Source organism: Nothobranchius furzeri, chromosome 17 (assembly GCF_043380555.1).
Source record: "Nothobranchius furzeri strain GRZ-AD chromosome 17, NfurGRZ-RIMD1, whole genome shotgun sequence".
NCBI classification, from domain to species: domain Eukaryota; kingdom Metazoa; phylum Chordata; class Actinopteri; order Cyprinodontiformes; family Nothobranchiidae; genus Nothobranchius; species Nothobranchius furzeri.
The window spans coordinates 29,095,217-29,117,039 of record NC_091757.1 but is presented as its reverse complement, the minus strand read 5'-3'; the positions used below and the strand labels follow the sequence as shown (position 1 = coordinate 29,117,039).

The following is a 21,823-nucleotide window of genomic DNA, read 5'->3' as shown; positions in this document are numbered from 1 at the left end:
GGCAGAAAAAGAAACACATGCTCTACATAATCAGCACACCATCAATTTCAAAGAGTTTATTTCCAACAACACGTAAAAAGCACAGCAACAAAAACTAAATAACTGAAGGAACAACTACATGTTGAGTGATAATATATACACAGAACTGCTGCATCACATTTAACAGCATGTAATCCATGTCCTCCCCTTGCTGGAAAAAGGAGGAAATGCAGCGTGACATTTTCAAGCGATGAAATCCAGCGGCCTGTTGAATCCTCCCTTTCTGTTCATGTACTGCCTGTAAAAACATTTAGAACAACAGTGCATCACAACTTCCCTCTCAACACTTGCAGATTACATCATCAAGAGTCAATAGGAGAGCAGGATTCTCTGCAGAGAGACACCTGCTGACGTGATTGGCTACTTTAATAGTGGTTGCTGCTTGTAATGCCAATTTCCCAACAGGATAAAACTTTGTTTATTAAAAATTAGCTGCTTCAACAATCATTTTAAAAGTCGCTCTGCTTAATGTGCTATGCACAAAATTCTCCATGACACCGCTAAACTTCAGTATTTGCAGGCTAACTTGATATTTTTCTCTGTGAACGTACCTGTACTTTCTCTTCATGCTAACGTTGATGGCAAATGCATTAACTGATCCATCTGTTTTCTTCCCCTGTGGGAAAACAATGTTCAATCACAAACAGAAATACATGCTGCAGATGCTATCCTGATGTGGTCTATTACATTTACAGTTCATCAATCAGCAAACGCTACTAGACAGTGGCTGATGGTGCACTTCCTGTCTTGTGTCGTTTTCTGAATGTCAAACAGTCTTAAAACTGCGAAGTATCAGCAAGCATGAAGCCGTCGTGGTGAATGGCCACAACTCAGGAACACAGCGCCACCTGGTGGCTGCATGCACACATTTTTCACTCACTTTAGAAGAATCAAATGAAGAAAATCCCATTAACTTCATCATTTCAATTTCCTCCTCCGTTTTGCCCTGCATGTCCTCTGCTGTAAAAACAGAAAGAATATCTGATTTAACTCATTGTTTAAAGACGTTTATAAATGTCCAGCAAACTGAACAAAGGATTTCTTTCTGAAAACAATCAGCAACACAAAACCTGAGATCTGGATGGGCTTTGAAGACTTGTCTTTCACTTCTTTGCGCTCATCATCACGTCTGTCCTTCTGTCTCATGGGAGACGACGAGGAAGAGCGGTGGCGCCTAGGGGGAGACCTGTCCAAAGAGCATAAAGACGGCTGCAGGACAAAGGATCACAACAACTGAGGAAGGAAACATTATTGTCTAAGAAAGGATAGAAGGGTTCATGTCTACAGGCTAAAACAGGAAAATGAGAATCTGGTGCAAAAGTCCATTCATGTCAGTAATCCAGCTCAGACTGAGAGACCATCTAAAGGCTCAGGAACCTTTTGCTGTTCTGGATTCATCAGCTGATCAGAGTGCGACAACTTGAGTCTAGAACATTGATCCTTTTCACAATATTCTAATCATCTGAGATTTTGAATGGGGGGTTTCATCAACAAATAAAGGCTGAAACATCTGGATTTGCATGGAATGACTGTCTCATAGATTAGTTTCACCTTTTAAGTTGAATTAGTGAGATTAACAAACTTTTGCTCCATATTCTAATCCTCTGAGTTTCACTTGTATGTGTGCATGTTGCTTTTTATCAGGGGGACAAAAACTCACCTTGAACGCCTCCTGTGTGGAGAACGTGAACGAGATCTGCGTCGGTCTCGCTCCCGATCTCTAGAGCGAGAGCGGTCCCTCTCCCTCCGCCTTCGCTCATGCTCACGTGAAGTAGAGCGAGATCGTCTTCTCTCTGATGCGTAGGTCATGAAATCAGAATGTTAACTAAATAACAAATGATGTCCCTTGCCAGTATAGTCATGTTGTAAAGGGGCAGCAGTAGCTCAGGTGGTAGAGCGGGTTGCCTCATGATCGGAGGGTCATGGGTTAGATTCCAGCTCCCGCCAGGGGTATCCTGCTGTTGTGTCCTTGGGCAAGACACTTCACCCAACTTGCCTGTGTTAGTGGTGGTCAGAGGGGCCGACGGCGCCAAATGGCAGCCTCGACTCGGTCAGACCGCCCCAGGGCAGCTGTGGCTACAAGTAGCTTACCATCACTAGCAGTGTGTGAATGTGAGAGTGTGTGAAAGCGTCTTTGGGTGTCTAGAAAAGCGCTATATAAGTTCAATGCATTATTATTAAATAAATTCTGTAGAACACACACACACACACACACACACACACACACACACACACACACACACACACACACACACACACACACACACACACACACACACACACACACACACACACACACACACATACACACACACACACAAGTATAAGGAAGACTAAATTACTGAAATACTTCAACAACTGATTTGATGCTAGTCCAACAAAAAGACTATTTTATGTCTTCATAACCACTTTTTACAGTTGAAGCCAAACGTCTGTGTCACTGATGCAGAACTAAGACAGATGTGGTCATTCAGTAACTTTAGATCAGTGGGGTCTGACCAGCGTCCACAGGGGTCCCTATCTTGAATGTCTGAGTTGCTCCACCACACCTGAGCCATTGCTTCTTTCACCTGTACTGCAGGCCTCAGGCTCTACAGAATGCATGTTGTGTTGGATCAGAGAAACGTCTAAATCATGCAGGATAGCTGCCACAGAGGACCAGCATTGGAAATCACTGCTCCAGATAGCTGGATGACTGGATTTTTCACACATCACTTCTGTGAAGGGGTGCAGCTGGAATCAAAAGGACTATTTTCTCCAGAGCATTTCTTTCCCATTTATCTCACTAATAACTGGTTTTCTTACATCTCCACAGTTGTCAGCAGGACTACCTTCGGAGCTCTTGCATGTGGAAATCCCCCCCCCCCCCCCCCACCACCACCACCACTCCTCCGAGTTCTCATTTTTACTCAACTTTATATGTTTAAGCAAATGATTGTTCACAAAAACTGTTCCAGTTATTTTACAATGTGTTAAATAAATTAAAATTTCAGCATCCTTCTGTGTTTTGTTGTTAGATTCTGGGTAAAAACTTAACTCTTATGAAAAGTACAGGTTTTGTTATTGAGATGCACAAAAAAACCACGTGTTGTAGCTATGAAGGTATAATGACTTTTGAACTATCTACACTACTTTTGAAAGGGGAAACTTTCCCTGATTTAGTACTGCATGAAAGCCTTTATGCTGTAGATGAAAATCCTTGTTTATAAGTGACATGAAGGAATGGCTTTATTTTAATTTGCAATTTTAATAGTTAATCGTCCAGTTATCAGGGATAAATTAGTTTATTCTAAATAGGAATTAGTTGAAGTCTAAGCTTATTTTGTGCATCCCATCATAAGCATCTTGTTATATTGAGACTGTTCTCCGCTCCATCTCCTCACGCTTAGACTACTGTAACTCTCTTTTCACGTGTCTGAGCAGAACCTCCCTGAACCGTCTGCAGGTGGTTCAGAATGCCTGTGCTCGGCTTCTGACCAAGTCCTCCAAACACACCCACATCACCCCGCTTCTCCTCCAGCTTCACTGGCTGCCAGTCAACTTCAGGGTTCATTTCAAGATCCTGGTTCTGGTCTATAGGGCCTTACATGGACAAGCACCATCTTACATTGGTGATCTTCTTAGTCCCTACACCCCCAGCAGGTCCCTGAGGTCCAGTGATCAAAGCCTGCTGGTTGTGCAGCACCAGGCTAAAGACCAAAGGTGACAGATCATCTGCTGCTGTGGCCCCCAGACTCTGGACCTCTTTCCCCCTGAGCCTGAGATCAGTGGACTCAGTGGTCTCCTTTAAAAAGCAGCTGAAAACTCACCTGTTCAGGCTGGCTTTTGTGTGACCTTCATCACCACCCTCTCCATGTTCTGCTCTACCAACTCCGCCTTTCCCAGGATCCACCAATTTCCCACTTTCCTATTCATTTTCTCACATTTTTTATTCACAATTATTTTTCCCCTTCATTTTTAACCATATTTTAAATCATTTTTTAGAAAATGTTTTTGTTCTTGTGAAGCAGCTTGTGATTTTTATCTTGAGAGGCTCTATACAAGATACTTTTATTTCTTTTTTTTTTTTGTCCTTTCTTTAAATTCATGGGCAACTAAACAAGATTAAAAATTAAAATAGTTAAAACATCAAGAACTAGAACTGTGAGCAGTTATCAACGGGTTCTAAGCCAACCTGCGCCCGTCCCCCACCTGGCGCCTTGGAGGGTAGTAGAGGCGCACATATAAAGTTATTGACTGCAGGGAGTTATTTGATCTACGCAATAGCGCCACCTAGGTGTTTCGGGTTTGAATTTTTGAATCCGAGTAGGTAGGGATTTTCTATCAGACTGCCATGTCCGATTTTTTTCTGGCTCCTGCGCCCATACGGATTTAGCGGAGAAGAATAATACTGAAAAATAATGAAAAATCCGTACAAACACAACAGGGTTCCCTGCCCTTTGGGCTTGGAACCTAATTGGGGCAGCAGTAGCTCAGGTGGTAGAGCGGGCTGCCTCATGATCGGAGGGTCATGGGTTAGATTCCAGCTCCCGCCAGGGGTATCCTGCTGTTGTGTCCTTGGGCAAGACACTTCACCCAACTTGCCTGTGTTAGTGGTGGTCAGAGGGGCCGACGGCGCCAAATGGCAGTCTCGCCTCTGTCAGACCTCCCCAGGGCGGCTGTGGCTACAAGTAGCTCACCATCACTAGCAGTGTGTGTGAATGTGAGAGTTTGTGAAAGCGTCTTTGGGTGTCTAGAAAAGCGCTATATAAGTTCAATGCATTATTATTATTATTAATTACGAGAAGATGTGAGAAAATATTTGATGTGACTCTCTTAGTGATTCAAAACTGATGAAAACAATATGATAATTTGATTTCTACAATATAAACTAACTAGCTCAGAACTGCCATGGTTTATTCTGGTTCGAGGAAACTAAACAGAATTTCAGAAGTTGCTGGTTTGACGACATTTATGAGATCTGAGAAAATCTCATCAAAATAGGCATGAGCTGTTTGAACGGCTCAGCGGACCAGGGCACCGGGCCTTTATGATGCGCGGATCTAGAAGCTTCTGGGGACCTACAAGTCTTTCATTTGAGGTATTTGAATGACTAAAAAAAACAATTAGGAAGTAAAATGTGTTCGCTGGCGATTAACACCTTAGCTAGTCGTAGTTTAAACATAGAAACACGCTTTTAGGACATTATTTGACTATAAGAACGATCGAAATAAGCTAACAAATCGTTAGCCAGTTCAAGCTTCTTACCTCGTCTAGGCGTTCGACTGCGGCTCCGACCCATTTTTATAAGCAGACCAAGTGCAGCTTATACCGCTCGTTGATTAAAAAATAGTTAAATTGTGTTTCTACACAGAGAACCAAACAAAAAGTCTAACAGTCAGTGATCAGAGTTCTAAATAACCAAGAACTTCCTTTATCACTGCGCACGCTTCCGCTAACGGATATGAAGCAGAGCGCCCTCTGTTGGGCTGGATGACTCAGCTGGATAAAACCACAAATCACCACATATTCACATCATCTATCTATCTATCTATCTATCTATCTATCTATCTATCTATCTATCTATCTATCTATCTATCTATCTATCTATCTATCTATCTATCTATCTATCTATCTATCTATCTATCTATCTATCTATCTATCTATCTATCTATCTATCTATCTATCTATCTATCTATCTATCTATCTATCTATCTATCTATCTATCTATCTATCTATCTATCTATCTATCTATCTATCTATCTATCTATCTATCTATCTATCTATCTATCTATCTATCTATCTATCTATCTATCTATCTATCTATCTATCTATCTATCTATCTATCTATCTATCTATCTATCTATCTATCTATCTATCTATCTATCTATCTATCTATCTATCTATCTATCTATCTATCTATCTATCTATCTATCTATCTATCTATCTATCTATCTATCTATCTATCTATCTATCTCCACCCACCACCAGTGTTGGGCAAGTTACTTCAAAACTGTAGTGCATTATTTACAGTTTTTCTCAGTCGCTTTGGTGCGTTTCTCAGAACACTATTAACATTTGCACAGCAGTTAGTGCATTTCTCAAAACAATTAGTGCAAACTGCAAAACCTAGAGAATAGCCTGCAAAAGCACGTCACATGCTCAAAATTGATAATCCATTCCTCAAAAGCAAGTATTCATGTCAATGAAACTGTCAGTGCTATCAAAATGAAAAGTCTTGACACCATCTTTATGAACAAGATAGTCAAATGGCTTTGTCATGTTTTCACTATGACAGTTTATAATTTCAGTGTTTTCCATTGCAAGAATATTTGGTGACACCAGAAAATGCTCAAGACAGCACTATGCCCTACTTGTACAGCCATCTGAAATGTGCAGTAAAGCTACTGTAGATGTTATGGGAGTTTTGGGAGTAACTGAGACACTGAATACGTACGTTTTACATTTTTACTGTATAGAAGTGTTTGTAATTCTACAGCATTGTGCAAAAGAAAAATATGCTACAGTCACTTGTTTACTGTAGAATACATGTAAACATAAAATCACCCTTTTGGTAGAGCTGTGCACAAATGTGAACAATACACAGTACATGTAACAGTACATACAGTATTGCACAGTACTGTAACATACAGGTACAGTAAATCGTTCTGGCACATCCAGACGTTTCTGTCTGTCTGGCCACATATTTTCATCTACATCACAACGGATGTCATCCCTCACAATGCAGCGAGGAAAGAATCTCCTGGAGTGGAGAAGTATACAGAAGTGTAGAAATGGTACACACTAGCTCCTGCTCAGTTACAGTTTTTCTCAGTCGCTTTGGTGCGTTTCTCAGATCAGAATTAAAATTCTCATAACTATTAGTTCAACCTCCACAACATTTAGTCATTTGTGCACATCATAGTAGCAATTTCTCCTTTCTCTGAACAAACTGCAAATGATTTTGGACATGTATCAGTTGCTTTCATACATTTCTCTGCTGTTTTTTGACATTTCCATTTGCTTATGTCATGTCAGTCAAAATGAATTATACTTATGGATGCTGAATAGTCACTCTCAATAAAACTAATAGTCTTACTTTCATTACTTGAGTCATTACACACAAAATTGTTGAACTAGTTATCAAATGTCAAATATCAGTCATCTGTCAAGCAAATTCTATACCTTTCTTTATCATTTTATTCTGGAAATGTCTCCTAAATTGAACAATTGATCACAGGTGAATTTCATCTGTCACTCATGAGGAGGTGTAATCCAATAGAGGAGTTTTTCTCTGCCTGGAGGTGGAAAGTTTACTGTATGACCAGCATCCACATGAGCAAATGGCCCTGCTAGCAGCCATGGATGCAGCATGTGACAACATCACAGCAGAGTCCTACAGAGGATGGGGCTAGTACAATTTCATGTCATCGGTACAGTCTCCTCCCACTCCCCCTCCCTCCCAGGATGGAAATCCCCCACACTTGACCATGCCACTCTGTGCCTCCTGGCAACGGCCACTTTCATGGCATTTTTCAAATCTTGACTAGAGGTGGAGTTGTATTTTCTGATGGTGTGCAGTCCCTCATTTAGTACCTGGGTGTTCACCTCAACAGTCAACTGAACTGGCCCAACAACACAGATGTTCTGTTTAAGAAGGGCCAAAGCCGCCTCCAGCTCCTGAGGAGGCTGAAGTCCTTTGGAGTTAATTCCCAGCTGCTAAAATCCTTTTATCACTCTGTTGTTGTTCTGTTATCCACCCTGCTGTGGTCTGTTGGGGTGCAGGAAGCTCTGACTGAGACAGGAAAATACTGAACAAGCTAGTTCACAAGGCTAGCTCAGTTCCAGGCTGCTCACTGGATTCAGCTGAGGAGATGTGTGAAAGGAGGATGCTGGGGAAGACGACCACCATCTTTAAAAAAAACCCTCCCACCCACTGCATTCCACTGTGGAGACCATGGACAGCTCCTTCAGAGGCAGACTGAGACATCCTAAATGTAAAACATTCATCCCCTCTGCAGTAAGATTGTACAACTCATCAGTTTAACTGGTACTTGCATTATTCTGGTACACAACAACATCAATGCAGTACTCAGTATGTGTTCAATACTCATGCAACACCAGATTTACTTAGTGTGTCTGTGTCCCTTACAGTATGCTGCAGAGTTCTGGAACCTAAGTTTCATTTTTATTTGTGGTTTTTAGTGTTCGAAGGTTACGACACTACCTTACTGCCTATGTGTATACGTACTGTGTTATTATCTTCAACTTATTCTCTTAAGTGTTGGCGCTGCTGTAACAAGTCAATTTCCCCACCGTGGAATCAATAAAGTCTATTTGATTCTGTTGAACTGGATGGTTTTCCCTGTGGCTGCTGAATTGCAGCCATGCTTGTGCACATTTAGTGCAAATGCTCACTCTTCTTCCTTAACAGCAGGTGGAGACAGAGACCACCACCTGCTTTGTTTTGGTTTAGTTTTCATTGTGCATTCCTCTAAGTATGATGCGTTATAATGATAGCTACATGTTTTGCCTTGGCACATGAACATGTCAGAGCTTTCCTTTTAGGTTTTTAGCGGCATTGCTTTGCATGAGGTACTACAGAATACTGGTGAGCAGATAAACAGATCTTACATTTGTTAAATGACAATTATAAAAGAATCAAATTAGTTTGAGGAATCTGAACAATCAGAGAGACCATGTTTCATTTACTTTGGCACAGATTGTACTCGATCGTTTGTTTGTTGATGCCGGGCTAACAGCTAAGAGCCTTGACTCCTAAATAACTGCGATGCCTTGTGGACTTACAGCTAAATAGCTGTGGTGACCTCATGAGAAACTTGCATAGGGCCAGAGCTGAGCCCAGTGTGCTGCAGTGGCAGCTCTGTGTCGTGCATTTTAAACATGGTTGGAGGGAGGTGGGCTGTAAAGGGAACAACAGAGCAAGGGAAAAGAAGTTTGTCAGAGTTCATTAAGTATCAAGGGAACATTGCTGGAACTGGCAGCATAAGCCGCGCCGGGGCCCTAGTGCCATTAATCACGACTGACACGAAACCAAGGGCCGAGGGAGGAGGTGAAGGGAGGAGGGGGCGACTCTGGAAGTGATTATAGAATGTGGTCCAGGCGACTCAGGCCAGGGGTGCTGAAGGTAAAATCCCACCTCTACCAATCCTGCAAAATGTTGCTAACCTTGCACAAATCACACACTGCAGGCAGACTGTAGGTTTGAAAACATGTCAGAGTGGTGGCCGAGGGAGTGCTTTTATTGTGGGCCCAGAGGTAAAGTGCAGAGCAGGGCGGAAGCTGGATCTCTATGTGCATTTCCCCTTATCTCTCAGACCTGGGCTTCTGGTGTGCAAAAGGGAGAGAGTGGAGGCGCTGCGCCAGCAGGGTGATACTCATACATCTCTGTTGTCCTGCCTCGTTTTCTCTCTGCACCCCCAGACATTTTGTGCTAGCTCGCCACGCTGCTGCTGCCACCCTGGAGGAAGAAATAAATGGAGGAGAGAGAGAGGAGAAAAGAAAGAGGAGAGGTTGTGACTCGTGAAGTTGGAGGCCTCTGTTAAGTGCTGTGCTTGAAAGCCCGTCCAGCCTCATTAGCTGTCAGTTGTAACAATACTGAGCTGGCAGCGAGGACTGCTCCCAGTCTCGGTGCCATAAATCACAGGCTGACAGGGCCAGACAGGGCTGGGAACCAGCACACATGCAGGACTCACTCGCATTTGGTTTCTTTGCTTCTCTATTCGTTCAGCTCTTTCTCTTTTTTTCATGGCTCATTTTTTACCTCTCTTTGCCTTTCCCTTTCTCCCCATGTTTCAACACACTGCTGCATGTCAGCGGGCAACACAGGACACATGTGCTCTCTGTCTTTTGCAGCCTCTTCTGGGTCTTATGCAAAGTCCGTTTTTGATAGATGTGTGTACATACAGTAGATGTGTGCATGTCTGTAGTCCAAGGTGTTCTTGGCCTGGTAGTAAAATCCGCTCTCAGCATCCAGAGGGTGACGTGTTTTTTGTTTCTTGTTTGTTTTGACTGTCTCAAAGTAATCTGCGACAAAAAAGTGTCACTTTTTAGCCCAGAGACACTGAAGATCCTGGTTCCACGCGTTTCTTCTTCTATCCTCTACTTAATACTAAAATCTAACGTGTCTTCTTAAAACTCCATCATCGAGCTGCACAGTGGCGCGATGGCTGTTGCCTTCAAAAAGGTCCTGGGTTCAAATCCCAACTTGGGGTCTTTCTGTGTAGAGTTTGCGTGTTCTCCCTGTGCATGTGCGGGTTCTCTCCAGGTATTCCAGCTTCCCCCCACTGTCCAAAAACATGACCGCCAGGTTGATTGGTCTGTCTAAATTTTCCTTAGGTGTGAGTGTGTGTGCTTGGATGTGTGTCCTGTGTTGCCCTGTGATGGACTGGCAACCTGTCCAGGGTGTTCCCCGCCTGCTTGCCCAGAGATAGGCACCTGTGACCTGTGACCTTGCGTGGACAAGCGAGTTTAGACAATGGATGGATGGAAACTCCATCAACTTCACTATTTACTCGACAAATTCCAAGAGAATTATTATCATCTGAGAGTTTCACTAGCTAAACAGAAAATAGTAAATATAAACTTTGTCATTTAAAATTATTTATATTATTATTGCTGATCTCCAAACAGAAAACTCGATGGAGCAGTCATCAGAAGAACACATCACCAGGAATGTTCTGCCTTCATACTTGACATTTGTCCATAAAGTTCAGTGACAAAACTGATGTTAATGTAAAAAATGGGTCATTTCCAACAATCCCTAACAGGAAAGAGGAGGAAAGATCTAAATGTTTGCCATCAAAGTGTTTCTTCAGCAGCATGTGATGGGTTCAGGATCCGTTTTGTCCTCAAGGGCTAGACTGAGTACATTTACCTACCCATCCATCCATCCATCCATCCATCCATCCATCCATCATTCATCCATCCATCATTCATCCATCCATCCATCCATCCATCCATCCATCCATCATCCATCCATCCATCCCTCCTTCCATCCCTCCTTCCATCCATCCATCCATCCATCCATCATCCATCCATCATCCATCCATCATCCATCCATCCATCCATCCATCCATCCATCCATCCATCCATCCATCCATCCCTCCTTCCATCCATCCATCCATCCATCCATCCATCCATCCATCCATCCATCCATCCATCCATCCATCCATCCATCCATCCATCCCTCCTTCCATCCATCCATCCATCCATCCATCCATCCATCCATTTTCCTCCAGGTGTCATGGGGGCAGCAGCCTAATCAGAGAGGCCCAGACTTCCCTCTCCCCAGCCACTTGGGCCAGCTCCTCCGGGGGAATCATAAGGTGTTTTCTGGCCAGACGAGGAACATAGTCCCTCCAGCATGTTCTGGTTCTTCCTTTAGTTCTCCTTGTGGTTGAACATGCCTGGAAAACCTCACCTCAACTGGCTCCTCTCATTGTTGAGGAGCAGGGGGTCTACTCCGAGCCCCTCCCAGATGACTGAGCTTCTCACCCTATCTCTAAGGTAGAGGCCAGACACTCTGCAGAGAAAAACTAATTTCAGATGCTTGTATCTGGGATCTCGTTCTTTCAGCCTCTACCCAAAGCTCATGACCATGGGTGGGGGTTGGAACATAGATCAACCAGTAAATCGAGAGCTTTGCCTTCCGTCTCAGCTCTCCACCATGACAGACTGGTACACCCACATCTCCATCCATCCATCCATCCATCCATCCATCCATCCATCCATCCATCCATCCATCCATCCATCCATCCATCCAAACCATGTTATCCTCACTTGGGTCACAAGGAGCTAGTGCTGGACTGCTGGACTCCAGCAGTCCAGCACCCTGGACAGGTCTCTCGTTCATCACAGGGACACACAGACACAACCACTCACTCACTCACTCACTCACTCACTCACTCACTCACTCACTCACTCACTCACTCACTCACTCACTCACTCACTCACTCACTCACTCACTCACTCACTCACTCACTCACTCACTCACTCACACATAGGGACCATTTAGCATCTCCCGTCAATCTAACATGAGTGTTTCTGGTCTGTGCATGCATGGGGAGAACATGTTAGCTCCATGCAGAAGGCAGGATTTGAACCGACAACCTTGTTGTTGTGATGCAACCGTGCTACCAACTCTTCTACATTTGATCAAGACTTAAACTTGAAAATTGCATCATAAACAGCATCCATTCTATCTGTGCTAAACTGGACACTGTGATGTCTGAAAGCCCAGCTCTGAAGATAACAGGTCGACAGCAGGAATGATGTCATGTAAAGCTCCAGCCACAGAGCTGCTGGAGTGCAGTGCTCAGTTCAGAAGATACTAGATGCTTCTATAGACGCTGTGGGCAATTTCAACATTAATAATTTATTTAACTTGTTAGCAAAAAAGACATTAATGTGTTTGTTGATGGAAAGATGAACCCACCTCTAGCTTTTCCCTGATTCCAGACACGGTCTAAATGCTGGAGGAGGTTTTATCGTGGTAGAAATGAACTGCTGCTAATGCAGCTATCTCAGCAGCATTACGACACACACACACACACAGCCCCATCAGTCATCTCTTCACAATGGACTACATGAGGTTTACGCAGCCACTTTTTACTTCCAGGAGCAAGTTGTGCTACATTGCTAATGCTAGCTAGCGGGTAAACAAAAATAAAAAGTGGAAATTCAGTTTCTGATCTTTACTATTTCCCTCCTTAAACAAGAGCGCTGCAGACGACACCTATAGTGGAACAATTACATGTTTACAGTGTCACTCAGCTATATAAACATTTCAATAGAAGAACATAAGATGAAAACAGTACATAAAATATGCATTTACAGCAAGAAATAGCAAAAGATGGTGTGAGATGACAAAATTAACCATCAGTGTCACCAAACAGATCAGCTCCATCATGAGCCTCCTGGTCTGGGGGAGTCTCTCTGCAGAGCCGAGCTTCCTTGTGCAGCTTTGAATGTAAAAACATGTCTGAATTACCATACTGAGGATGTTATGGTTTGTTTGCAGCATGAAGCCAAGCAGGAGGTGCTTCAGCCGTCTGCCAGTGTCACTTATTGTGACGCGTGATGATGTATGTGACACGCCTGGAGAGGAAGGAAGTAGAAGAAAGCAGGGCCGCAAGTCATTAATCATTGGTGCCTGGCATAGGAACACACACACACACACACACACACACACACACACACACACACACACACACACACACACACACACACACACACACACACACACACACACACACACACACACACACACACACACACACACACACACACACACACACACGCTTTACCATGTTGGACCCACACTTCTACATCCTTCTTTCATTCGTTTTTTCCAGTGCTGCTGAATCCGTTTAAATTCTATCTTTTCTTTGCATTTGTTTTACTGCAACCAGAGAAAGTTACCAAACTTAAGTTTGACTCTCACCAAAATGTAGAGAAGCTGAGGACACAAGGTTGTGATTGCAGCAAACAATAAAATCTCAGGTTTCTATCGGAGTTGCTTCCTGTTTGCTAAAGCTGAAACCTGTTTTCTGTCATATCCTGTTTCAGGTTTTATGCCTTTTTGATCTTTATTCTGTTAGATCTAAAGTGTTTCTGTTGCCTTGTATTTGGACGTGTTAAAGTGCTCCTCACCTAACGGAGAACATTATTAAAGCTGTCCAGAACTCAACCCCTCACTGGTCTGTGTGGGAGTCTAGAATACGTTCTCTGTCTTTAGTTAAACTCTGACTGTTGAGCGTTTCATAAAGACCTGATTAGAACAAGTTGAAACGTGTTGGTGAAATCAAAGACTTGTCAGCATGACAGGAGTTACATAAATGTTTGTCTTTATGCACCCTGGAAGTCAGCAGATTTGAAATCCAGCCTTCTGTTACTTCCACTTTTTCTTCATTATCATTTGACGTGTTTACAGATTACGCTAAAGGCAAATGAAATGTTAGCATTTTGCACAGAAGACATCCAGATGAAGTTACACCACTGGTTTGTCTCTGTGGCACCGCAGTCCCCAGAAAACAGCTTCCCCTGGGTGCTTATCTGCTCTTTATCATAGCAAGAGGCATTACCGGACGTATGAGTGTGTGTGTGTGTGTGTGTGTGTGTGTGTGTGTGTACACAGTGTAATTGGTTCTGTGAAAGTGTGGAGGTCTGCTCAGGGCACACAACGCTGCTGTGTGAGTACAGTGCAGAGCGGAGCTGTGGGGGTGTGGGAAAGAGATCACAGTGGACTTCAGAGGGAACAGAGGGAAAAATGAGGAAATTGCAGACAGATAGGCTTAATGGTTGCGCTGAGGGAAGAGGTTGTAGGGCCAACAGCTGCTAGCCATCCATCTGGACCAGCCTGGACTGGACTGCTCAGCAGTGACGTGTTCACCTTCAGGGGATGAGTGCACAGGGACTTTCCATCAGAGCTCTGCCAGGAAGAATTTTTATACATTTAGGCCTAGTCCACACTAGCCGTTTTTTAAAAAACGAATATCCGCCCCTCCGAAAACTTGCATACACACCACCTCGTTTAAAAAAAACTCTGTCCACACGTACCCGGATAAATACGTTGTTAAGGACATGCCAGACCTGTAGGCGGCAGTACTTCCCCCGTTCTTAACCTCGTCCTTCATCTGTGGTCTTCCGCAAGGAGCAGTAATTCCGCTTGCAAAAACAAACAAGCAAAAAGCGCTTGGACAATTGATAAAGCGAGCGCAGCTCTGAGGGCATCCATGCTGTCGGCTAGTGTAAACACAGGTCGCACACGTGATGTCAGCATTTTTTTTGTCGCGGAAAGTGACGTTGCGGACCTTAAAACTCCGGTTTTGTCTGTCCACACGCAGACACCCAAAACGGAGAAAACGCAGATCTCCACTTTGGCCGGAGTTTTTAAAAAGATCCGTTTTCGTGTGAAAAAACTCAGTTTTCGTGTGGATGACAGGCCAAAACGTAGAAAAATATCTACGTTTTGGCAGATCCCCGGCTACGTGTGGACAGGGCCTTAGAGAGTTTGCATTAAAAGCTCCAAAAAATGAGGGATAAGGCTCCTGACAAACTGTTACACAAATAAAGCAGTCAACAGGATGCTTTTAATGACCTAAATGGAATTTACATCCAATGATTTATTATCTTTTGTGTTGCCATGAGGGTTTCTACTGACTCTCTAAACACTTTGATGAAAAACAACAACATCTGTCCATTGCCTGTCAATTTTTGGTTTGCCTGGATTGTGATGTCATAATAAGGAAAATTAGCATAGGAACCCTCCTCTCGCCCCCAAACAAAGACAAACAAACTAGGGTTGAGCGGCCTCTTGTAACGATGATCAGCTTCTCTGAAAAAGTCAGTCTTGAAAATTGAACTGAAATAATCCCTGAGACCAAATCAATTTATTCGTTTCAGTTAGCCAACTAGTTTGCTATCTGTTGACAAGTGATGATGATGATGATGGTGGATGGTTGATGACGAGTTTTACTGATAATACACTTGGAGAACATTTTGGAGATCCACTTTTAATTTGCAGGTCAAAGCTACATGTGAGAGTAAAAATAAAGCCAGTCATGCAGCTCAAGATTTTATTCAATATTTTACACCCACTACATCACTAAAGTCTGTCGGTCTTGTAAAGGTTTTAGCAACCTTGGCTCAACCCTGACTGGGGCAACCTACATAAACCCTAAATAAATCTGCATGAGGGTAAATTTTAAGAATGGAGCTCATTCTTCTATGAACACAAGTTATGGAAGTGCTCTTCTTTTCCAGCATACTCGGTTGTGTCAGAGACAGTGTTCCCTCTCACCTACCTCATTGCAGCGGCAGGGTTCTCCCAGCCCCTGTCTCTGATCCTCTCCTGAATTGCTGGGTTTCACTCACATGACTCAGGTGACTCACAAGACGTCTGCAGTCACTCAACACTCAAATGTGTCAGACTAGTCGGCTGGATAAGGAAGTTGAGCTGTGGCGAACATGGCTTTACCGACGCGGAAGTACTAGCGTTGGCGAAACACCGGCTCGCGGTTTGATCTAGGAATTCCCCGAGCGTCAATGAGGCGACACGGAGATGCTGGGTTTTCCAGAGGTAAGAAATATAGCTTACTGTGAGTAGACAGTTTGTTGGGTAGATTGGTAGAATACTCTGATCACGGCTTAGAAGAAACGATGACTGAGTGGTGAGCTGGGGAGGCGACTTCCGTATATAGTCGCGGTTGGTGACGTAGGTGTGACGTGGAGGGAATCCCCGCGAGGAGCATGCTGGGAGTTGTGGTCCAGGGTGGAGACCGGCTAGATGGAAGAGGCTGGTTTGGGGACTTGGGCTCTGACAGGATAAGCTGACCGATGCTCCCGTTAGGCGGCAAAAGGCTTTCCAGAATAGGGCCGTAAAGTGGGGACCCCGGTCGGAGACCACATTGACAGGGAAGCTGTGGAGGCGCACCACGTTCTCCAGGAACAGTTGTGTCGGGTCGAAGGGAGACCCGGAAGGGCGATGAAGTGGACCGCATTTGAGAAACGGTCTGTGACCGTGAGGACCGTATTGAGGTTGTTGACTGGCGGGAGTCCCGTGACAAAATCCAGGCCCACGTGGGACCAGGGACGGCTGGGCACCGGGAGTGGTCTGAGAACCCCAACAGGGGCCTGGCTGGGTGTCTTTGAGCGAGCGCAGGTGTCACATGCGCTAGTGTATTCCTTAACGTCCTTAGCCATGTGTGGCCACCAGAGAGCCTGCTGGAGGAACTTAAGAGTCTGAGAGAACCCTGTATGGCCTGATATGCGTGACGAGTGGGCCCAGGAAAGCGCCTCGCTGCGGCAGGATGTAGGGACATAGAGACGATTAGTGGGAGTCTCTGGAGGTGCGGGGTCGTCCCGGAGGGCATGCTGAATAGTCTCCTCCAACGGCCACCTCAGGGGGGCCAGGAATCGGTGATCGGGTAGAATCGGTGCGGGCTCAGACATGGGCGTAGAGTGTGAGAACTGATGGGAGAGGGCATCCGTCTTCTGATTCTTGGTTCCGGGGCGGTAGGCAAGATAGAACTTATAGGGCTCAAAAAAGAGGGCCCATCAGGCTTGGCAAGGATTAAGCTGCTTGGCGGAGCAGATGTGAGTCAGGTTCTGATGGTCCGTCCAAATCGTGAACGGCTGGGTAGCGCCCAGAAGCCACTGTCTCCATTCTTCCAGCGCCCATTTTATGGCCAGCAGTTCGCGATCGTCCACTCCATTCTTCTGCTGAGTGGTGGAAAACTTCCTGGAGAAATAGGCGCAGGGATGGAGTCTGTCGTTGGGCCCACCTTGGGACAGGATGGCACCAGCGCCGACGTCCGAGGCATCGACCTCGACCACAAAGGGTATGGTGGTATCTGGATGGCGGAGGACGGGGGCAGACATGAACCGGGTGACCAGATGGCGGAAGGCCCAAATGGCATCTGGAGTTAGACAAAATGGTTGGTCGGGTGAGTGAGTTGAGAGGTGCAACAATGGTGCTGAAGTTCTTTATAAAACGGTGGTAAAAGTTGCAGAAACCCACAAAACTCTACACTTGTTTCAGGCTTGTCGGAAGGAGCCAGTCAGCGACCGCCTGGACCTTCTGAGGGTCCATGGTTATGCCTTTATCCGAAATCATGAAGCCCAGGAATGAGATGGTCCGCTGGTGGAAAGAGCATTTATCGGGCTTACAGAACAGGTTATTGTTCAGGAGCCGGGACAGGACGGCACGAGCATGGTGGAGGTGTTCGGCCTCGGACTTGGAATAAATGAGGATGTCATCCAGGTAGGCAAACACCCACCGGCCCAGCATGTCGTGGAGGACATCATTAATGAGGCGGTGGAAGACGGCGGGCATGACCTGGTACTCCCAATGACCGGTGGGTGTGATGAATGCGGTCTTCCACTCATCCCCTGCTTTGATGCGGACCAGATTGTAGGCACTCCGAAGGGCCAGTTTAGTGAAGATCTGCGCCTGAGAGATGGAGTCCAGAGCAGTCGTGAGAAGTGGCAGGGGATGAAGGTCCCCGATAGTGATTTTGTTAAGACCCTGTTAATCTATACAGGGATGAAGGTCACCTTCCTTCTTCTTCACAATGAAGAAGCCTGCAGCACCTGGGGAAGAGGAGGGTCGGATGAAACCCTGCTGGAGGGCCTGTTTATGTATTCATCCATAGCTCTGGATTCGGAGGGAGAGAGAGAGAAAAGGCACCCTGGGTGGTGGAGTGGGGGTGGGGGTGGGGGGGGGGGCTGGTTCCTGGTTGCAGCTTGATTTCCATGTCATATGGGCGGTGAGGCGGCAGTGTGGTGGCGTGCCGCTTGTCGAAGACTGCGGCAAGGTCTTGATAGGGCAATGGCAGATTGGGCGGTGAAGGTCCGAGACCACCAGCCGGGTGGTCTGCCATGGGTGGTGGAGAAGAGAGGTGGGCCTGGCACTGGGTCCCCCAGCCTAACAGGCAGTTATGGGACCAGGAAATCTGGGGGTCGTGGAGACGGAGCCAGGGGAACCCCAGGATTAGAGCAGAGGAGGGAGCGGAGATGATCAGGAAATGGAGGGTCTCCTGGTGGGCTTGGGTGATCATCTGGAGTGACTGGGTTCAGTCTTGGACAGGATGGGGCTGGAGAGGTCTGCCGTCCCCCGAGGTCACCGGAACAACCCGTTCCAGGGGGGTCAGGGGGATTCGTAGGCGTTTAGCCAGATCCACATCCATGAAGTTGTTGGCGGCCCCCGAGTCCACCAGAGAGCGCATCTGATACGAGGTCTCACCATGAAGGAGGATCACAGGAAGGAGGAGTCGGTGGGAAGAGACAGGGGCAGAGGGTGACCCGGGCTGAGCTACCCCGATACTCAGTGGGTGCCTCCGTTTCCCGGCCGTAATGGGCAGTCCAGGCGGCAGTGGTCGGGAGAGCCACAATAGGCACAGAGACCCTCGCGCCACCGTCGCTGTCTCTCTTCCCGGGGAAGGTGGCCTAGCTGCATTGGCTCCTCAGTTGAGGTGGGTCCGGGGGCTGGCATTGGTGAACAAGGCAGAGGTCCAGGAGTTCTGAGTGGGCGAGCGGAGGACCTGGGTCGAACCAGAACCCGCTGGTCGATGCACAGCGGCAGGTCGACAACTTCATCCAGGGTCTGGGGCAGTTCTCTTCCCGTCATCTCGTCTTGGATGTAGGGTGCCAACCCCTCTAAGAAAACAGCCCGAAAGGCAGAGTCATCCCATTGAAGATTGGCAGCGATGGTGCGAAACTCTGACGCATAGGCGCACACTGAGCGTTCCCGTTGGCAGAGTTTTAGGAGACGTGCCTCAGACCCCACTTCACTACTGGGTGGAACGAAGGTCTCCCTGAGGGCGGCCACGTCCACCCCCAGAAACTTCTCAAGTCGCAGCGCTTTGTGGCACTGGGACTTATTCCTGCACACCACCACCAACAGCCCACTGAACACCATGGTAGCATCTAGCACATCCCCTACCATGGCACTCAGCTCCCTGGACACCGCCATTGGATTAGAGGTAGCAAAATGTGCATCTCCTACCGCCCTGATTCGCATCACAAACCCACCCTCCTCCAGCCTCTGTTGCTGTAGCTGCACATCCCAGTCACAAACCGATGCGTCACTGCCGCTCCCACGGTCCCTCTTTGCTGACCCCACTGACTGAACCAGTGCTCCAACCGTACTCGTCCCTTTCCTTTCCATTGTCCGCAACAACCGAGGATGCTCCAAAGCAAAGCCGGGTCGCTGTCTTACCGGGCCTGTACAGGCCGTTGGCCAACCACCCAAACAACCCTCGAAGTCAGCCCAAACCGCCGCCTGCTGTAACGCTCCGAAAAAGTTAATCCAAGCCACGAGCACTACTGTCACCATCCTAGGTCCAGCTCCCTGTCCTCCAGCTGCTCGACAGTCGTCATGTGAAACCCAGCAATATGAGCTCTTCACCAAATGGCAGCCAGTCAGAGTAGGAGTTGGTGTGGCCAGCTCCAACTTGATTTCTGAAAGTAACAGAACCCTGAAGCAGCTCATTCTGGAAGGTACTGAAGTGTCAATAATAAAACTGCTGAAATCCCTTTATGTGAAAGGGATTTTGTGCAAAGAACTTCATGTAAACATGTTTTGCATCCACCATAGAACTATTATAACTTTAAAAAGTCAGGATTGAACAAGTATTGCGTTTATGATGTTTAAAGAGGTTTAAAGAGTTTGTGTACCTTTGTAAACCTCTGTTCTAGTGAGTGATGCTTTCAGTTACAGTTTAGTAAGAAGCTGATTTGTTTGAATCTAAAATAGGAAAGTAGAAACAGCTCATCTGACTTGGCTCAAAGTAAAAATAAAAAGTTCTGATGCTCCCCGTCATTAATGTGGTTAAAAACCCACTACAGGTCACTTGTTTAATCCATCCAGAGCTCTGAAGTCCATCAGTGGTAATTAGTGGTCATAAGGAAACACATGGTGATCAAAGGGGATCTTTAAAGGTGCTGAAATGTGGATTTGATCTCCTTTGGACAGAGTGAGGCTAAAACATTACATCATTTTTTATTTTCCATCCTTGGCTAATAGTGTCTTTAACTGTCCTTTGGCAGTGATGCAGTCAGTTCCCACTGTGACCTCACAGAGGGAGGTTTGCTGGTTCAGGTTTCAGCTGGTCTGCATGGATCTGTGCACGTAAATTGTTCACATGTCAGTTCTCCAGGTTCTACGCTGCAGTCCAAAAACTGGTATGATAGGCTAGCTGGATGTTCTAAAACAGATACGGATGGCAACACACAACACAGCCTGGGTCTTACAGGGCACATAGGGTCAGAACGGGGTGTTTGGATGGTACAAACGTCATTGTACCTGCTACATGCCATCATAAACATGATATTTCCAGGGTTTGACAATGTTGTCGACAAAGAATTTGTTATTCAGCCACAAGACTCATAGATTGAGAGGATGTTGTCACTTCCAAGCAGGAACAGCATATTCTTTTAAACAGGCAATAAAACAAACTCTAAAGTTAAGTTTCATTTCCGGTTGGGGCTTTACTTTGTCGATTGTATACACCTGAAGCTACGAAGGGCTCCAGTCCTTACCCGATTTACTATTGCACATGATCCTGATGTCTTCCCCTCCAGGTGGGCTCACCTGTAGCTGAGCTCCTCCCAGGCATGACTCAAAAATGAAGTTACCATCCTCCTGTTTGTCGTGATCTTACCTGAGAAGATGTCTCAGTTACTAAGGATCGTGTTCCAAAAGCCTGGTTCAGGCTTCTCCGTCAGCTACGCAAGGGACAGACACGCACGGATTGACGGAAGCGTTCTGCTCTCATACTTCTCCGTCTCCTGGAGAGCGTTGCAAAGCAATTGCCCGGCAGGACAACAGAGGGCGTAGCGCTGTTCTATGGTATCCTGTCATGTATCGGTCCAAGATAGTGTGTTTATATTGTGTTTTTTGTGTATATAAGAGAGTTTTAACACGAACATATTTGTCTCTCATCCTCCTCCACCTCTTCATGCGCTCCCCACCTCTAAACCCACGTTTCCTGTCATTTCCGTCCACAAATAAAACGCTTGCTGCGCATCTTTTCACTCCTCCAGTCACGGAAGAATTAAACGTTCATATTTTTAGGTTTTTTTCGTGAGGTATTCTTCAAGCGTCTCCGTGTTTGCCGCTAGTTATCCTCGGCTCTCTTTGCAATGGCGGCGCTGTAAACAACAGCGTCGTCCTGACCAATCACAAGCTTGCGTAATCCGTCTTGTTCGACGGATGTTTAAAAAAGTGGGCTAGACTCCGTACGTACTTGCGTGCCTGGCGGAGCCCTACGCCAGGACAGAT

At 45.9% G+C, this 21,823-nt stretch overlaps 1 protein-coding gene across 1 annotated transcript; it reads right to left on the bottom strand.

Moving 5' to 3' along the window:
• Positions 1-41: 41 nt before the first annotated feature.
• Positions 42-5,484, bottom strand: snrnp27 (small nuclear ribonucleoprotein 27 (U4/U6.U5)). The gene is made up of 6 exons (XM_015971919.3): positions 5,287-5,484; positions 1,700-1,832; positions 1,110-1,225; positions 920-999; positions 591-655; positions 42-277 (listed from the first exon to the last, which is right to left on the bottom strand). Exons 1-6 carry the CDS (start codon positions 5,318-5,320, stop codon positions 223-225), a joined length of 483 nt encoding a protein of 160 aa, XP_015827405.1. The 5' UTR covers positions 5,321-5,484; the 3' UTR covers positions 42-222.
• Between the last annotated feature and the right edge of the window lie 16,339 nt (positions 5,485-21,823).